The sequence below is a fragment of the Balaenoptera borealis genome, assembly GCF_965194805.1.
Source record: "Balaenoptera borealis genome assembly, chromosome: 2".
Classification (NCBI taxonomy): domain Eukaryota; kingdom Metazoa; phylum Chordata; class Mammalia; order Artiodactyla; family Balaenopteridae; genus Balaenoptera; species Balaenoptera borealis.
In genome coordinates this window covers 68024229-68042720 of record NC_138867.1, presented here as the reverse complement: position 1 = coordinate 68042720, position 18492 = coordinate 68024229, and the positions used below count along the sequence as shown (strand labels likewise).

Genomic DNA, 18492 nt, shown 5'->3' with positions numbered 1-18492 from the left:
AACAAAAAAGAATCGGACTCTTCAAAAACATGTTAAATAACTTTTTTTTAAGAAAGCTTTTTCTGCATTCATTTCCTGGAAGAAGCTTTTGTTATTTTGATTGACATGAACAACTTAAGGAACCTAAGTGAGGTTGACTATTTTTCTTTTCATTCAATTCTCTATCCTCCGAAATTCCATAACTGTTACCTCATTTAACTGCCAAATATCATGTTTGTTTTATAACTGCATTCTTTGGGGAAACAGTAAAATGTACATACAGAGAAAGTTCCCATGGAAACATAATATAAACACTTAGCACACTGCACATTAGAGAAAATTTAATCATATTATTATTAGCAGCAACAAAAAAGCTAATTTTGCTTTTTCCCTCTGAGTAGTTCCATAGCTGATGAAATTCACTTAAAAGGAGGTGATAACTGCAATAGGGCCAAAAGAGGGCCTGTGAATCAGGTCTTCCTATGCTCCAACCCAAGTTCTACGTTAGCAACTTTCCACAGTGCTATGAAAATACTTTTATAGCGTTTTAAAGATGAAGGACTCAGATTTCAAAAACTACGTAACTGTCTGTCATTATCAATTATTACTGAACTGTTTGGTGTTGCCTTCCTCTAGGCCTGGAACACAGTAATATGACAGTAGTATGTCTCAGAGAATCTCCTTTACAAAGCTAGGATCTATGTGACTTTGTTTTCAAAAACAAGGGTTTTCAATAATTTGAGAGCCCTGTTTAAAAGCCTGCTTATAATTAAGCTGATTAATTCTACTATTTGGAATGGAAAACCTCAGACTTCCTTTTGGGGTTGGGTTGCTTTTTCATCAACTTAACAGCTGATTTCCATCACAACTCAGTATATCTGAGCATCTGCGCCATTTGCTTCAACCGTTCCAAAACAAAGGAACTAACTTTAAAAAACACAAATATCTACAAAGAAATATCTTAAGAATAAATGCCAGTGTATTAATGATGACTATTACAAAGGTGAAAGCACAACTCCAGATTATTCTAAAAGTGTCTCTCCAGAAGGAGGATTCACATGGAGAAATTTTTGCCCTGGAAAACTACCAGTGTCCCTTCAACTTCATTATCGAGGAAGCCAACAGAAAGCAGCAGGATTCTTTTCCCACAAAAGCTCCCTTCCAACATTTGCAGCTGTCTGCCACACAGATGTTTCACATCACTGTACTTTATGGTATTTTATATCCTATGGACTATCTTCTCCAGTGCTTCTGTTGTGAGACATGAGGCAGATTTTCCTAATAAAAGATAAAAACCCTATTAGCAGCATGATGGTCGATTTAACTTATACCCATACTGCCTACATTATAGGGAAATCACTGGATATTCAATAAGTTGATTCCAGGTTCATGGTTGCGGAAAGAGTAAAGTTTGGAACACTGAGATTAGAATTCAAATTAATTTTTAAAGTTTTACGAGTGATTGAATGCTAACCAATTCAAATTCAATAAACAGAGACATTTAAAAAATACCAATTTGGGAAGGATAAGTTTTGACACCTATGGTCAGATTATGATCTAGGGCACAAAAAATATAACATATTGACCATAGGTTAGAAGGGCAGGTGAATTGTAAAAATGAACAGATATATAAGAAAGATAGCATAGGAAGTGGTGGGTACTTATTTAGCCTTCTCTATACCACTATCTCTAGCTCCAAGTTTAATCCAACAGAGGGATGTGAAAAACAGTGAGGGTTCAAAGCAAGATGGCATAGGTGAATAGAGGCCTCGAAATTAAAATTTCAGAACAAGGAAATTGTTTCAACTGAGAGAGGCACTGAGGGACAACCGAACAGTTGTTTTCAATAGTAGAAACGCTGTTATTTAGATTTTGGTCTCCAACTTAAGAAGGAAAGATGGACTCAAATTCTAATGCGAAGGATTTAGATAATTGGAAAAACTGAAAGTGATAGTAATAGGATATTGGAATGGCTTTTCTAGGAAACATTCCCTATCTCCCTCTCCTGGAGATCTTTAATAATATTAAATGAGAGGTTATTATGAGTCTTTTTGATTCACTTAAATTTGGGAAGTATGGATGATCCTTCAAAGCCCTGCATAACTCTATTTCATAGAACTTGCTTAACTCTGAGGTCAAAGAAAAATGAAAAGTGCACCATTTAATCATCAAAGGGAAAGGTACAGGAAAACTTTATTTCACAAGGACATTAATTTACTTGTTTTTCAAATCTATTTGACAAGAACAGATTCTAATTATATTTATCATCAGCCATTGTTAATGTTCTATTCAGTGATTTTAGAAGGAAAAGGGAATTATATAGCAAAGTGAGATTTGGTACTGTTTATTCACCATGAAGTGGCCTTAAAAACACTTTCTACATTTGGTAAAAGCAAACAAGAAAAATATGGTTATATTTCTAAATTCTTCTACTTAACCAGCCAGCGGTACATCTCTGAAATCACTTTTGGAATTGTCCTTAAGGCCATAACTCTTACCAACTTAAACTCCATAAATTTAGTCACTACTCAACTATGTGGGAAACTGGACAGCAGGCAAGTCATTTTGAGAATATTTTTCAAAGTAAAAAAATGTATATTTTAAAAGAATCTTTGAAAAGTGAATTGTAAATTTGGGGAGGCTGTTGGCATTGTGTGTGGTTTAAGGAAGGCTTTTATGTATGACTAAACTTTCTTAAACTTTTATATGCTGAATAAATTTTGAGTATGGTAGAGTCTTACAGAAGAACTAAATAAGAATCTAGCCTTTAGCTTAGGTGGGGAGAAAAATGAAAATTTGAATCCATTATATTTGCCAGTTATGCATTTCTAAGTTATATAGATTCAAATGAATTAGGGAGGAAAAAAATGGACCTAAACTTTCAAATTTTATTCATATTTTGTATAGATTTTTAGTAGGTGGTTATTTTATTTGAATCTAACTACATTGTTGTTTTGTACATTCATGTGAATTCCTTATTTAAATAAATCATTTAAAACCCATCAGGATGAATTCTTTGCGGCTACAGACAGGCTTTGGTTTAAATTTGTTCTCAAGGAGAACAAAAATGTTTAAAAGTTTTCTAGTGCCAGGTTTGTAAAGCACAAGAAAATAAAATCAAACAAGGTAGTCATGCTGGATAATTCAACTCCTTCCTTAATTTAACCTCTCTAACCCACGTGTCCCCATCCCCTCTCCAACACACACACACAGATTTGATTTTCTTCCTTAATCACATCAGTCACTTAGTGTAAAATTGATTTTAAAGCTTGAACTACTTGAAAATATACCTATAACCCATTATGGGTATATGGCTTAAAGGAATGATATCTTTCTACTTCTTTCTACTTCTAGGGATAAGGTTTTGTTATTATTGTTGATGTTTGTTTGTTTTCCTAAAAATGATTAAGACTTTTTCTGTAGTTTCAGGGCCTAGGAACAAAAACTAATATTTTCAATGGCTTTTCATGACCAGCTTGTATCACACTGATACACGACACATGGCTTTAACACTCAGAAAGTTGAGTTTACAGGAAGAGATCCAAACAGAAGTATCTTAGCTGGGAAATAGCAGTATGTGAAATCATACCTTTCTGTTGCACAAACATCTATTCTCCTGACTACTCAGACATCCCAGTTCTGTGTCTTTTTGGTTGATGAAGAATGTCTGTATATTTCACTTCAGAAACCAATTACAAAATAAGTTAGTGTATTTTCTACTCATTTCAGTTACAGTTGACCCTCCATATCCATGGGTTCCACATCCGAGGATTCAACCAACTTCTGATTAAAAAAAATAAAAAGTTCCAAAAACTCCAGAAAGTTCCAAAAAGCAAGACATGAAATTGTTATGTGCCAGCATAGTTGGTATTATATACTATTACATAGTATAGGTATTATAAGTAATCTAGAGATGATTTAAAGTATACAGGAGGGTGTGTGTAGGTTATATGCAATTATTACTGTATATAAGGGACTTGAGCATCTGCGGATTTTGGTATTCCCAAGGTCCTGGAACCAATCTCCCATGGATACCAAGGGATGACTGTATGTATCGCTATTAAAATATATATTGGAAACTTAGTAAAAAGTTCTCACTGTATTTCAATATAACGTGGCTCTATCTTGAACATACTCAAGGTCACCAAAAATTCTAGGAGATATTTGTTTTGCTGGCACAATATAGATCCTACTAAATATCACAGTGAGACTCTGGATTACTTGCTTGTTTAATTAAGCATTCTACAAGCACTATAGCATGTGACTACTAGTGCTAAAATAATTTAAGGACATCTGAAGAATTAAAATAATTATATCATGAATGTTGAGAAATGTTACTTAAAATCCATTTTAAGTAGTAAACCTGACTGAAGATAGCCTATTTATGTTAGAGCTTGCAAAAAACATATACTGTACTTCAAAGTGATACTAGAGAATTAAGCATTAGAAGGCACATATTTCCATTATTTGAAATAAAATGAGATAAAATACGATTTTTATTTATAGCATGGTTCATTTTTAGGTATTACCCACGTCAGCTCCAAGTACTCACCTGCAATTACTGAAATTTAAATCCTCCGCCATTTAAAAGAAAGGGTGACAGCAAACAAAGACGAAATAAACAGAATTCAAGGATTCAACTCGGCCACAGCTGGTCCCAGCATTATAGCGTCAACAATCTAATTGCACTGAAGGACTGCAATTAATGTAAAATAAGTACGCAGAAACATGTTCTATGGTTCTAAGTGCAATGCATCACGGTTAAGGCCTTCACCTGACATTTCCTCATCCTCTCTAAAAACACCATTTGTCAAACTTCTTGTTTTAACCGTAACACTGCTGTTGCATTTCCTTGTTTTTGAAAGTCACTGAACTGTTTGCATTCCGTGCACACACTGCAAGACATGGAATCATTCCAATGGCTCGTTGAACATCAATTGCATGGCTTCGAAGTATTTTTTTAAAAATCTGTAATGTTTAAAAAGGTACCAAACACTTACGTTTAAAGCAGTAGGCATCAAATCTGCTATCAGGGAGAGGGAAGCCTGTCTGGTTCTCAAAACGATACAGGGTTCTCACCCCAAGCAAACCACCTCCACACTGCGCCCTGGCCACAGTCACAGGGTGGCGAACGCTGGCGTCCGACAGCCACCCGTAATCACACTGGTCGAAGCCGCTCCTCCACGCCGCTTGGATCTCCCCCACTGTCGCCAGGCGGGCATCTCGGTTTTCACACTCTTCTCCAGCTTCCTCAAAGGTGAATTTATTGGGAGCAGTGATGTGGAACACATCACCTGCAATAAGAAGAGGAAAAAGGGTCTAAATTTTACTATTCAGTCCCTTTCTGTTTATGGGAGATGGGGAAAAGCACGTAATTCTTTTTTTCATGGCAAGGTAGCAGCTTCTATACTTTAAAGCAGAAAACTCAGTGTTACCTCATTTTGTTATTATTAGTGTATGATAAGAAATAACACAATAAAAAAAGAGAACACACTCCAGGAAAGTTTCATTTTATGTAAATATATACCCATAGGCCGTAGAAGCAGTCATTTGATAATAAAGTTACAATCAATTCTTAAAAATGAACAAACTTTTCCAACTGTTTCTTTGGTTTACCAGCCAGGAAACGGGTTTTCTCTTGAATGAAAAAGGCTGTGATATACTTATTAACATTGCATGCTGGAAAGAGAAAGTTGCATTGAAATGTCACTGAGGTTATTTTTCTTCGTCTACCCTAAAATCAAATAGTAATTATCTGACTCTCTCATCTATCTCTACCATCAAAATGGATTAACTCCCATCAAAGCAAACAACAAAACAAGAAGACCTCCAGGGTTTGAAGAGGGGGGAAGGGAAAGAGGCAGGAATGTTTCCTGCCTTCCTGTTCTAGGCACAGGGCTGCCTTGATAGTTATGCAGGTCATGGCCTGCACTTGGGCAGGGCTGAGAGTGTATGGGGGCCAGTATCCCATTCAACCAGCCAAAGGTACCAAAGCCTCCCTGGAGGAAGGGGTACCCTTTTTCTGCTTGCTCTGCCCAGGGTGGATACCTTTTGCAATCTGTCTGCCCAGAAGGGGCGCCCTTTGCGGTTCTCACAAAGTTACTGTATGTGCTAGCAGGGGCTCTAACTAGGTTGGAGAGACTCTTACATTTGCTTACTGATGAACAAAGAAAGTCAGAACATTTACTTTGTTCATCGCCAGGCTCAATTAGACCCAATTAGTATGTTCATGATCACTTAACATGTCACAATAAAGTATTCTGGAAATGCCAGAGAGTTTGTTAAATTGGAATTTTACTTGGGTAACTAACATAACAACTTGCTGAAATAAATGCAATGTGAATTAAACGATGCTTTTTACACATGAGCACATAAGTGGCTAAAGGAGACAGAATTAGAGAATACCTAAGCAAATATAGCAGGCAGGAGGAGGAGTATAAAATGAGGTAGAGATGAAGCTAAAATATTGATAGCCCATTATTACAGCAGCTGTGGGTCCTGTTTCTATCTCACTGAGGCCACTGTCTGATTCTATGAGACATTAGACAGCTGGGATGCAGAGCTCTCATGATTTGTATCTTCACCTAACTAAATCCATATGTAACAAGGGATTGTTTAAAATGAGTAGAGCCATTACTCTCTGTGCGTGTGTCCTAGCTTTATAACACAAGAAAAATCAGTCAGGGGAAAAAGGCCAAACCACCCATATCAGCTCTTCTCACTGCAAATCTAAAAATGCTACCAACGAAACTAGGCCAAATCCCAATAAGAGCTATTTGAAGAAGAGAAAGAAAAATGACTTTCACCTGACTGAAAAAAGCAAGGTAGAGGTGAGAATGGGTTTTTGTCCTTAATTATCTAGGCTGGCAAAGGACAGTAATCTCAAATCCAAAAATATACTATAAGAACAAAGATTCCCCCTCCCCATTCCTCGAATGTCTCCCTTCCCGCTAAGTTTTAAAAGCTTAAGGGTCACAGGACCAGTTGCATAGTATGTACTTAATAATTTGTTAAATGAATGGCATTTCAAGTTCTTGTTCAGAAACAAGAGGCCCTTTTTCTTCCATCCTTCCCAAGCAGCACATTAAAGAGGACTAACTCTGCTGCAGAGCTTTGGGTAGCTGCTGTCTGAGACAGGCGATTCACTCACCTATGGATTTGGCTCAAAGCAACCTGGGGAAAGGCAGACAGAGAGACTGCGTCACCCCAAGCAGCCTCAGCAGCCCCGTTCACCTCAACATTACACTTGCATTTGGCCTGAAAGGAATGTAAGTGTGAAAGAAGGCAGCAGACCAGCACGCTTCCTTCCAAGGTGGAACACTTGGATTTGTTATTACAGCTGCAATATCAGTTTTGTTGCCTTCGTTTTCTGCATTGTGAGGTACTTCTACAATGAGGCAAGAGTACTGTTCCTTTTCAGTAACAAGAGTGACCAGCCAACCAGAGCAGGGCAGAGAAATAAATATAATTAACTGAGTAAAACTCTGCTTCTCCGAACAGCAATTTTAGTCCATATGATGGAAGAAATCAACTTCTCCAAACACAGCCATACCAAAGGGCTAACGAAGAAAAATGACGGCATGATTTTCCGGGTAACTGGTTTCCCTGTTTTAAATAGCAAACATGTTTGGGGTATTAAAGGAAAGAAAGGCTTCAGTAGGTGCTGGCAGGTTAAAAAGAGAGCACCCTTATTATTATTAAATCAATAAAGAACTACTTATAGAACTTTTCATATAAAAACTCTTGTTAAATCTGACTTTATATCAAAACAGTGATTTAATTCACTTGTTTGGAGGATACAATTTCCATCTATCCAATCACCAAAAAATAATGATTTTACTTGTTTAACTAAATTCTGTCATCCCCAAGGCCACCTATTTTCCTTTTCACTTATATGTAAAATTTTATCAAACATTGCAAATAAAATTTTAAAAGCTTATTGAAAGAGTTATCACCATTGGGTTTCATGTAACTCAGATGAAAAAAGGAAGATTTAACTGGCATTAATTGAGTTTACCCTAAGGTGAGAATCAAACCAATTCATCTCTAAAGATAATGTGTGGCCTGTCATCATATATGTCATAATTGTTGTTTCATTTCAAAATAATGAGAAAAGGAAAAGAAAAACATTTACTTTAACTCTGTTCCCCCCCAAAAAAGTCTAAGCCCTCCTAAATCATAACTGTTTAACATAAACATTACCTTGTCCACTTCAAAAATCTAATGATATAGTGAAGCATCCATACTATGGAATTCTCTTACTGAGTCTTAAAGCTTTTAGAATTGACACTCAATCTCTACCAAAAGCAATACGTTGAATGTCTAAACTTTGCCCTTCCTATGTTTCAACCTCAAATTATTAAGGCCAGACATCTCCTACTTTTCTCAAATATGCCAGAATATCCTGGCATCAGTTTCATACTAAAACCAAAACCAGAAAGAAAAAATAAAAAGTGAATTAATAGGTAATACACAGATAGCAATAACTGAACTAATTCATATTACTGTGGCCTTGATTTCTAAGACATCTATTTTTACATTTTATTGACAAAACTAAAATAACCACCTGTCAAGTACTTTTTGATTCATTAGTTGCCTGGTTTTAAATAGATAATCCTTTGACATTATATATTTTTTATCTAACATAATACAAATGTAAGGAGATCTGCTGTTTAAATCAGAATTAACCTGTTAAAAGCTTACTGTTGAAGATGTGGATTGGGAAGGTTATTAACTTATGGTCCAAGTCTTAAGAATATAATTTCCAAAAATGTCTTCTACAGAAAACTGGTGATCCCTGAGACATGAGTAGGTATTCCGAAGAAAAGAGGTTTCGTGGACATTGGCATTCAGGAAACAAATACAAGTCATCTGACAGGTCTTCGTTTCTGTAAGACTTCTCAGAGTAGTTAATATTATAGTATTTATTTGGGAGTCCCCACAAAGAAGTTAGGATTTTTAAGCCATTTGACCAGAGTAATCTCCTTTTCTCATCGAAGACTAATTAACAGTCCATGGATCTGTTTCATGAGATAGTTTGGAAAACACTGCTCTAGAGACATGTATGTTTCAATCAGGAAAAGGAATCTCAATTGAGCCATAACAAAGACAACTTAGTATTAAGTTTCTGGTAGCCTATGAGTTAACCTGCTCGAGATAGAAGCAGACTGCGTAGACCAGGTAATCAGACAGAATCAAAGCAGGAGCCAAAAAACAAAGCAAAGGGCATATGAAGTCCATTGCCTCCCAGGGGTGTATCAGAGACTGCAAGGGAGCAAAGGAATCTGGCGCAGAGCAGGGACCCTGATAAAGTGTCCAAGACCATATTTAAGCTGAACACAGAAGTGTCTCATTTCTTAAAAAGAAGCTTTTGCAAAAAGTCAAGCAAGGTAGAGCAGACAAAAGTAGCAGTCTTTCTTCTTAGTCACTAACTGTAGGCGCAAGTCTTTCAATCCCATATCCCATAGAAAAATGCAGGCTTTAGGCTAAACACTGTCTACTTTTACACTGAGAAAAGCAGTCAAGATGTTAAGATTTTCAAAGATTTTATTGATCTACTCTCAGTTTTAAAATCTATAGTCAGGAATTATTTATAGGTCAAATTATATGTTCAAAACTCTAACATCGGTCATTCATAGCATTAATGACATTAGACAGAAATTAAGTTCGGGCTAGTAACAGGAATGTAAACCTAGGCTTGGTCCAAAAATGAATGACCATATGAGGATATACCAAGAGATAAGAGGCAAAAGATTAGAGATAAAATCTAAAGTCCAGAGGCAAAGCCAAACCAGGAACCAAAGGAACAGAGAAAGAGAAAGCAAACATGGGAAATCAAGCAAAGCAACTCAGTGCATTTGCTTAGCTTCTCTCTCTCTCCAACAGGACTTCACTGGTCAGGTTGTATAAGTTCCTACCCTGAGGGTATCTTAAAGGCACCTTTTGGCACCTCTGATGTAAGTAATAAAAGTTCCTTCTGAATTTTATCACAGTATCACCTTAAGAGTGAGAGGAGAGAGCAAAGCCTTCCTTGAGGGAGAAAACGCCTGTTATTAGCGTCGGACAAGGCTGTGTTCTAGCTCTACTCTTGAATACTGTAATGGAACAATTGAATGTATTTTAGCTTTACTGGATATATGCCTTCCTGGAAGACAAGCATCACTTCTGTAAGTTAACAAGGAGTCTACTATTCAGTTCCAGAAGTTGCCTCATCAAAGCAGGTACATCTATAGGACATTTATTATCAAATTTGTAACAAGAATACAGATTTGAAACATGTTTCTAAATGTTATCTATCTATGAGATAATTGTATCTCTCATAGATTATTATAGATAATAAATAATTATCTATGATATAATATAATTAAATAATAAAAATTATCTATCAATTTTTCTCTGATTAAGGAGAGCAAATAAAATGTCAGGAAAGAAATACACAAAATATCCTTATACACAAAACGATGCATGACTTAAGGTAAAATGCCAAGTTAACTTAAGTTGTTGTAAGTCAGAATTTACTGACATGTATACATATATATTTGCATTAGTACACACATAAACTATAATGCAGAACAGAGGATTTCACACACAGGATAATTTGCACGTTCATGTGGAAAACATATATAACCTCTAATTTTCCAAAATTTCAAGTTAAATGATCTGGCTTTGAATTATTCCTGTTATTCCAACTTTCCAGGGATCTCCTAGAAGAAACTGGAAGACATTGCTGGTGAGACTTTAATATGTGGTGACATTCTACAAACTAAATTCGTCTTAATCATAGGAATTAACATCATCAGAAATATTAAGAAAAAAATACTTAAATTTGACAAGTAACTGCTAAAAGACTCCCTGGAAAGTGGACCATGCATGTTATTTTTCCACACTTCTGATTGCTAAATGGAAAAGCTATTTCTTAGCAGACTTTAAAATAACACATACTAAAATGGCAAGCAATGATGAAAACAAATCAAAACATTAAGATGACCTACACTGTTCAAAAGCTAGACTTTACACTCAGGAGTATCTCAGAAAAATTATGAAAGAGCCTGGGTCCAGAGCAAAGATAAGATAGGATATTTTTCTTCCACTGAAAATTCCCTGAGATCACCAAGGTGAAACGGGGAATTGGCATCAGCAGATCACAGATAATTATTCAATTCTTTCCTGGACTGCAGCTGATGGGCCGCTGTCTGTGGTAGTCAAAGCTGATATATCACCACAGTTATCTAGATGCGTCTATTTTCTGGGTAGTGTGATCAATGTTTATATTTATTCTGTTTATTTGTGCTCATAATCTTTCTATCCTGAACTGTCTGGTCTGAAAATCAATTCTTATAAACTAATCATGAGTCCCTTTGCCCATTTGAGAACAGAACTTCCTGATTTTTTGTTCACTGTAAGGAAGTTCAAGATTTGTGATTGTTACTACCTTTCGTTGCTATTTGGGTCAAAATGGTATATGAGTAATAAATGTATGCAAAATTAGATATGGTGTGTGAACTGGAAACAGTCACATGAAATGCCCATAGGATAAAACCACTTAGAGTATATGGCAAGTATTATGGTGATAAAGACAATTCAACATAATTATTACTAGGTTTAAAGTTTTGGACTTTTATTTTTTTTCAAAGGAGGCTTCTTTTTCTCTTTTCTCTCTGTCTTTCTCTCTCTTTTTTGCCCATGTCTATATATACAAGATCAAAGCAATAAAGACTAATACTCATTATCCTGGATCACGAAATCCATCAGCTGTACATGGCTGGTTAACAGCTAACCTACACTACTATATAATCTCTTGACAGCCAATATTTGTAGGTAATTCAACAGCATGTCAATTCCCTCTAAGATCTGATCCTTTAACCTGTACAGAAACAAACCTTCTGTTAACAGTGACAAGAAAACTTCTGGGGTTGCCAAGGTAACTTCATCCAATTCTAGTGTTAGGCTGGCAATGTTTCTCATTTGAGGGGTAATGAGACTGGAAAGCCAGGTCAGCACATTTCAGATTTCTCACTTGTTTTAGGCTGAAGTAGACGCATAATGTGGCTTAAAGCATAGACACTGGGTTTTGAAAATTTTAACCTCTAATTAATTTTAGAGAATTGTCATCAGTCAGCTGTGATAGTCAGTTAACATTCTCTAAATCAGATCATATTCATGGGAAAGGGAATCCACATATTTGTCAATGTGTTATTACACCAGATCTTATATATGTCATTTGAAAGGTTTAAAGACACAGGAAATCCCACTAAAATTTAAACATATTTTTATGGTTTGCAGGATGTCGGATCTCATTCTTTCCCAATGACAGAGCAGTAAGATTTTAATTAGAGTGAGAAGGAGGTTCTAAAACATTTCTGGATGTCTGAGTCTTCAAAATATATGAGATTGAATGTGTTATTTGGTTTGACAGGCTCAGTATGGCTGCAGGTCAACACAGGAGAATCAGCCTAGTTTTTTTTTACTTTTCACAGCTGAGAGTTAAATGACCACTGTATTTCCAAAGAAGCTCTTCCAACTTAGAATTCCAGAAATTGATATCCAAACCTTAAAGCAAATGACTGTCACATGTTTCAAGGGTTTTATGTCAAGACATTTCTACTTTCTGCTTATTTAAGGTAACATTATAAAATAAAAGGGACTGTATATAGAAAATCCTAAGGATTCCATTAAAAAAACTATTAGAACTAATAAGCAATTTCAGCAAGGTTGTAGGATACAATACATAAGACCAATATACAAAAATCAATTGTATTTCTATACACTTCCAATGAACAATCAGAAAAAGAAATAAAGAAAATTCCATTTGCATTTGCATCAAAAAGAATAAAATATTTAGGATTAAATTTAACAAAAGTACAGCAAAACTTATACCTGAAAGCTATAAAATCTATAAAACATTGTTGAAAGTAAAGAGAATCTAAAAAAAAGATGGGAAAAAAATCACGTGTTTATGGATCAGAAGACTTAATATTGTTAAGATGACAATACACCTCAAATTGATCTGGAGATTCAGTTCACTCTCACCTGGCTTCTTTGTAGACATTGACAAGCTGATCTTAAAAATCATATGGGAACTCAAGGGGCCCAGAAGAGGTAAAACAATTTTGAAAAAGAAGAACACAGTTGGAGGTCTCATATTTTCCAATTTCAAAATTTACTACAAAGCAATAGTATTCCACACAATGTGGCACTGACATAAGTATAGACATATAGATCAATGAGAGTCCAGAAATTAAACCATATATCTATGATCAACTGATTTTAAACAGGGTGCCAAGGCCCTTAAATGAGGAAAGAATAGTCTTTTTAGCAAATAGTTCTGGAATAACTGAATATCCACATACCAAAGAATGGATTTGGACTCTTACCTTATGCCATATACAAAAAATAACTCAAAATAGATAAAAATAAAAGTAAAACTTAAAACTTCTACAATTCTTAGAAGCAAACACAGAAGTAAGTCTTCATGACTCGGGATTTGGTAATATGTTCTTAGATATGGCACCAAAGGCACAAACTATCAAAGAAAAAGTAGATATTGGACTTCATCAAAATTAAAAACTTTGTGTGTCAAAGGATCCCATTGAAAAAGTAAAAATGCAGATCGGTGAATGGGAGAAAATATTTACAAATCATGTATCTGAATAGACTCTCTTGAATCTAGAGTATACAAAGAACTCTCACAACCCAATAACACAAAGACAAATACCCAGTTTAAAATGGGCAAAGGTTCTGAATAGGTATTTCTCCAAGAAAATATGTAAACGGCCAATAGTCATAAAGGAAAAGTTGCTCAACATAATTAGCTATCAGGGAAAAACAAATCAAAACCAGAATGAGATAGCATTGTACACACATTAGGATGGTTATAATCAAAAAGTCAGGTGAAAACAAATGTTGGCAAGAATGAAAGAATCAGGACCCTAATGTACTGCTGGTAAGAATTTTAAAACAGTTCCTCAAAAAGTGAAAAATAGAGTTATCATTTAACCCAGCAATTCCAATCACTGCAATCCAAACAGGAATGCAATCATTACTCAAATAAGAATTAGGATATTTTTATGTGAGAAATCAGAGATTTGGGGGAGCTTTAAGAGCACTTTACATCCTCTTGGTTTGTAAGACTGCCTGTTGCTCTACTGGGGAATCTTTGGTGGTCCTGAAAAGTTACTACAGTAGAACAGGAAAAAGGGTATATCCAGTCACTTAACCTCTGTGCCTTAGTTTCCTTATGTGTAAAAATAAAGGTTTTAAATAAATGCCTGTCAAGGTTTTTGTGAGAATTAAGTTAAATGGCAAGGCAACCATACAATAAATAGTTTCTTTCCTTACCCTACCTATGGAGCTACCTCACAGTAAATCTATTCAAGTCACCATACTGAATGAGGACGCATTTTCCACAGGTGCTGCAGGGTGCCATGCCTGGTCACCTTCCTCAGTGGCTCTTAGCTAGACCATTCAAACACTTAAACAAAAACAACTCCAAGTTCAGTTTCAAACCCTTAGCAAGGTGCGTTAATATCTAAAGTCTATTTGGGAACCCACAGCCATAACTGGGATCTATGATTCTGTGAGTTCTACAGAGAATAATAACTAAAAAGTTTCAGCATCTTCTAGCACCAACCTCAACCAATGTGGAGAGGTTCTATAATCCAAAATCAATATTTGAACCCGTGTGCTGAACCAGAGTGTACAGGAAGCTATTCTAGCTGACATGGGGCTTTTTAACTGAATAAACCCAGTTATCACTAATTCTTAAATAACTCCCATTGGTGAAGCACTCTGTAGATTACATGCTGTAAATTCCATTAAAATTAAGTCAATCTGAGCATCCACAGGCAGGAAATCACACAGTTTCCAGATTTGATATATCTGATTTTGATCCTATCAAAGACTCTAAAGAAGCTGGAACTAAGCCTTGCTCTAGGACATGTTTAATGGCATTCAGGCTTTTACCTAAATTTTTAGCTTTTCATATCTAAAGGGGCTCATTAAGAGAAAAAGGAAAGGTTGTTTTTGGTTCTAGGTCAGACACAAGCATGACATGGAGGCATTAGACAAGTCATAGAGGTGATAGAGCTATCATGGATTTTGACATGAGGAAGCAGTAGAAAAATAAACCTGTAATTTGTGAATAGGGACAAAGGAACCAGTGCCAGAGAGGACAATTGGCAGGGAAGGCAAGAAAAGGCAATGACTGTGAGAGGCTGGAAAGGAGAAAAGAGTGTCTCTAGGAAGGAATTATTTCTAAGAGACACCACAGAAAAGAGTGAGAGGAGAAATTCAAAGAGAAAAAAAAACTAGTATCATGGTGATCCAATTAAAAAAAAAAATCTTTAGTAAGTTTGGTGGACAAAGCTTGGCATTTTTTTCAAGTACTGTAGAAATGGTAGCATGGTGGAGACAGCCTCTGAAAGAGACAAAGTCTGGAGAAATACTGCAATTACCACCAAGTAGTTCTTGAGTAACTATTATGTGTCTATTACTGGAATAGGTTCTTCATTGTGGTTGGGAGAGTTACAGAAGATGACTATGGCCTTATCTCTATCAGGAGCTTACAGAAGTTTTTCGAAACAAAAATAACAAGTAATAGTTTGTGTCTGATGAATATAAAGCAACCAGAGAAGAATTAAGCACCAGATATGTGGAACTAACTCTAAGAAAAGTGGGAGTTCAGAATCAGGAAATGTCAGTGTGAGCTGGAAGAGGTAAAGATGGGCTCTTGGAGGCAGTCTGTTCATAGGCAGAGGGAAGAGTAAAATGCTGGAAAGGTGAGAGGCTTGTGTTTTCAGAGAGGATCAAAGCAGAACTGCTGGCAGGAGGCAGCAGAGGGTCTGTGGATGACTGATGCGCATATGTAGCATCATATTGAAGAGAGGGAAACACAGTTGAATAGGTTACTCCCAAGCCAAGGACGGAGGGGCTTTGCAGGTCAGGCAGAGTTTGTCTGAGGAGGAAGGCAACAGGAAATTCACACTACACAACGCTGAGTAGGGGAATGATATGGCCATGGTGTTTACGTGCTTTGATGGTCATAAAACAGGTCCCCTGAAGAACTGTTAAAGGCTTGGGGATTATTTGCGAGATAAAACAGAAAACCAGAGATGAGACACACAAATGATTCACAGGGACGTCCCTGGTGGCGCAGTGGTTAAGAATCTGCATGCCAATGCAGGGGACACAGGTTCGAGCCCTGGTCTGGGAAGATCCCACATGCCGCGGAGCAACTAAGCCCTTGCGCCACAACTACTGAGCCTGTGCTCTAGAGCCCCAGAGCCACAACCACTGAGCCCGCGTGCCACAACTACTGAAGCCCGTGCGCCTAGAGCCCGTGCTCCGCAACAAGTGAGGCCACTGCGATGAGAAGCCCGCGCACCGCAATGAAGAGTAGCCCCGCTTGCCCCAACTAGAGAAAAGCCCTTGTGCAGCAACGAAGACCCAGTGCAGCCAAAAAAAATAATAATAATAAATAAATAAATTTATTAAAAAAAAATGATTCACAAACTAGAACTGTGGGTATGGAATTCAGAAGAGAGTTCAGGGCTAGACATGCAAAACTAAAAATTATCATTTTTCAATTTTTTTGTTTGCTTGGTGTCTCTTTGTGCCCTGTTCATCCCACAAGGCATTTGACTTATTTACATACAAAAGAGCAAAAGTGAAATTAAATGAACCAGTAAGGGCATTGGAGCAATGAAAAACTGGGAAGTAGAATTGTGATGAAGCCCGGAGTTGTGTGAAGTTATCCAAAGGGCAAGTGTAAAGCGATGTGAGTAGAGTGGGCACTTAGTTTGGAGGTTAATTTATTAATTCACTCATTTTATTCAACTCAATCTATGGAGCACCTACTATGTGCCAAGGACATAGTGGGGATACACATGATTCCTTCCCTCCCAGAATCCATGGTCTAGTAGGAGAGATGGAGGAATAAGCAAACATTTGCAGGAGGGTGATTATAGTCACACATTCAAAGATTGGAGATGGTAAAGGTGAGAGAGACCAACAAGGACTTAGGAAGGGGATATGGGATCAGTGTGAGAGCCCATAGTACAGACACATCCAAGTGCTGGGAAGCTTGTGTGAAGGTCAGGGAATTGGAATAGTAGGGTGGTAGTTGTTCCAGGTGAAAGAAAAGCCAAAGGGTAGGGCTAACATGGAAAATATAGGCCAGAGAAGGAGAGGCAATAGGTTACCAAGGTTGCCCATGTCAGGGCGTCTTGTTACTCTGCTGACACAAATTTCAGCCAGTGCTTGAATTCCTATTTATACTTATTCTTTTATCTTTTTCTTCCAGCTGTTATGTGATAAGACAAAAAAGTTCAAATTCTGTTGTTTTGGTATAAATAATCCAACTAAAGTTATGCTATATTACACATTACAAGTTTTCAGTTATCAAATGTGTGGAACATTTATCCCAAGTAAATATACAACTGTATGAAATACAGTTGGGTTACACTGGAGGAGAGACTGGTTTGAACAATACCAGTTGCCCTAGAAGCGGCGATGTTTATGGAGGTGGAGAAGAATTCCTGTATGACTAATAAATCCTTCTCATTGTGGTGTACGCATACATCCTCAGAATGACTCTTCTGACAGAGTTCAATTTTCCCTGAACACTAGTTATGATCCTCTGAAGAGATTTTGGGAAGCCAGCTCTCAATGGGTACAATGTGGCTAGGAATCCTTGGTAGGGCTTTTACCACCAAGACCTGTCAAAAGTATCTCACACAGAATTTGTACAGGGCGTGGAATTTCTGGAACTTCTGCAGAAGCAGAAAGTCCTCTGGCCTTCAAAGAAGTTAAGGATTCTGCAGCCTTAGAGACTGGGGTTTCAGTAGCTCCATCAGGATAAGACTGAAGAAGAGACATGCAGAGGGGCCCCTAGGTGCTGCTTCCAGTAGCATTGTAAATACTTAAGCCTGTCTTTCCATCAAGGAGTCTGGCTTGTGATGCTTATTCATACTGGGATCAAATTGGCCACGGATTTATACTTGAAAACCACATTTCAATTATATTTGGTAAAGATCTTTTAGGTAATTAGAAGTTATGTATACTTTTTCAAAAACTATCTCTGGTTTAGTTCCAGCATTACCAGTGTTCCAGAAATTTTTATAACTATCACTCTAATAGATATTATTCCAAAGGAGAACCACAGTGATAAAACATATTCCATCTTAGTGAATTTGAATACAAATTTCCATCTTACTGAGATGGAATAACCAAATAACCAAATTTATTTCCTAGAACCAGATTCCCCTACCGAGCAGCTCCTATTCTATGAAAAAAGTTAACTAAATTTAAAATAAAATTAAATTTAAAGGAAGGAGCTAAGCTATATCTATCTATATCTCATAGCATGGATTTTACATATCTTTTCCCTTTGTCCTTGTAAAAAATGGAAACTGTTAGAATCAAAGTTATGGTTTAGAAAACACATTTATCAGTCTTAAATAATAGTTATAATAAGAATGTTAAGATGCTAGAGAACCACACTTAGCAGCTTTCTTG

The 18492-nt window shown here is 36.6% G+C and overlaps 1 protein-coding gene across 2 annotated transcripts in view; it reads right to left on the bottom strand.

The window, feature by feature from the left end:
• VCAN (versican) overlaps positions 1-18492 on the bottom strand; it is a 115554-nt gene that overhangs the window by 65020 nt on the left and 32042 nt on the right. For both annotated transcript variants that reach the window (XM_082374667.1, XM_082374668.1), the window contains exon 6: positions 4980-5273. In XM_082374667.1, coding sequence (XP_082230793.1) covers positions 4980-5273 — 294 coding nt within the window. The remainder of the gene's footprint in view (positions 1-4979; positions 5274-18492) is intronic.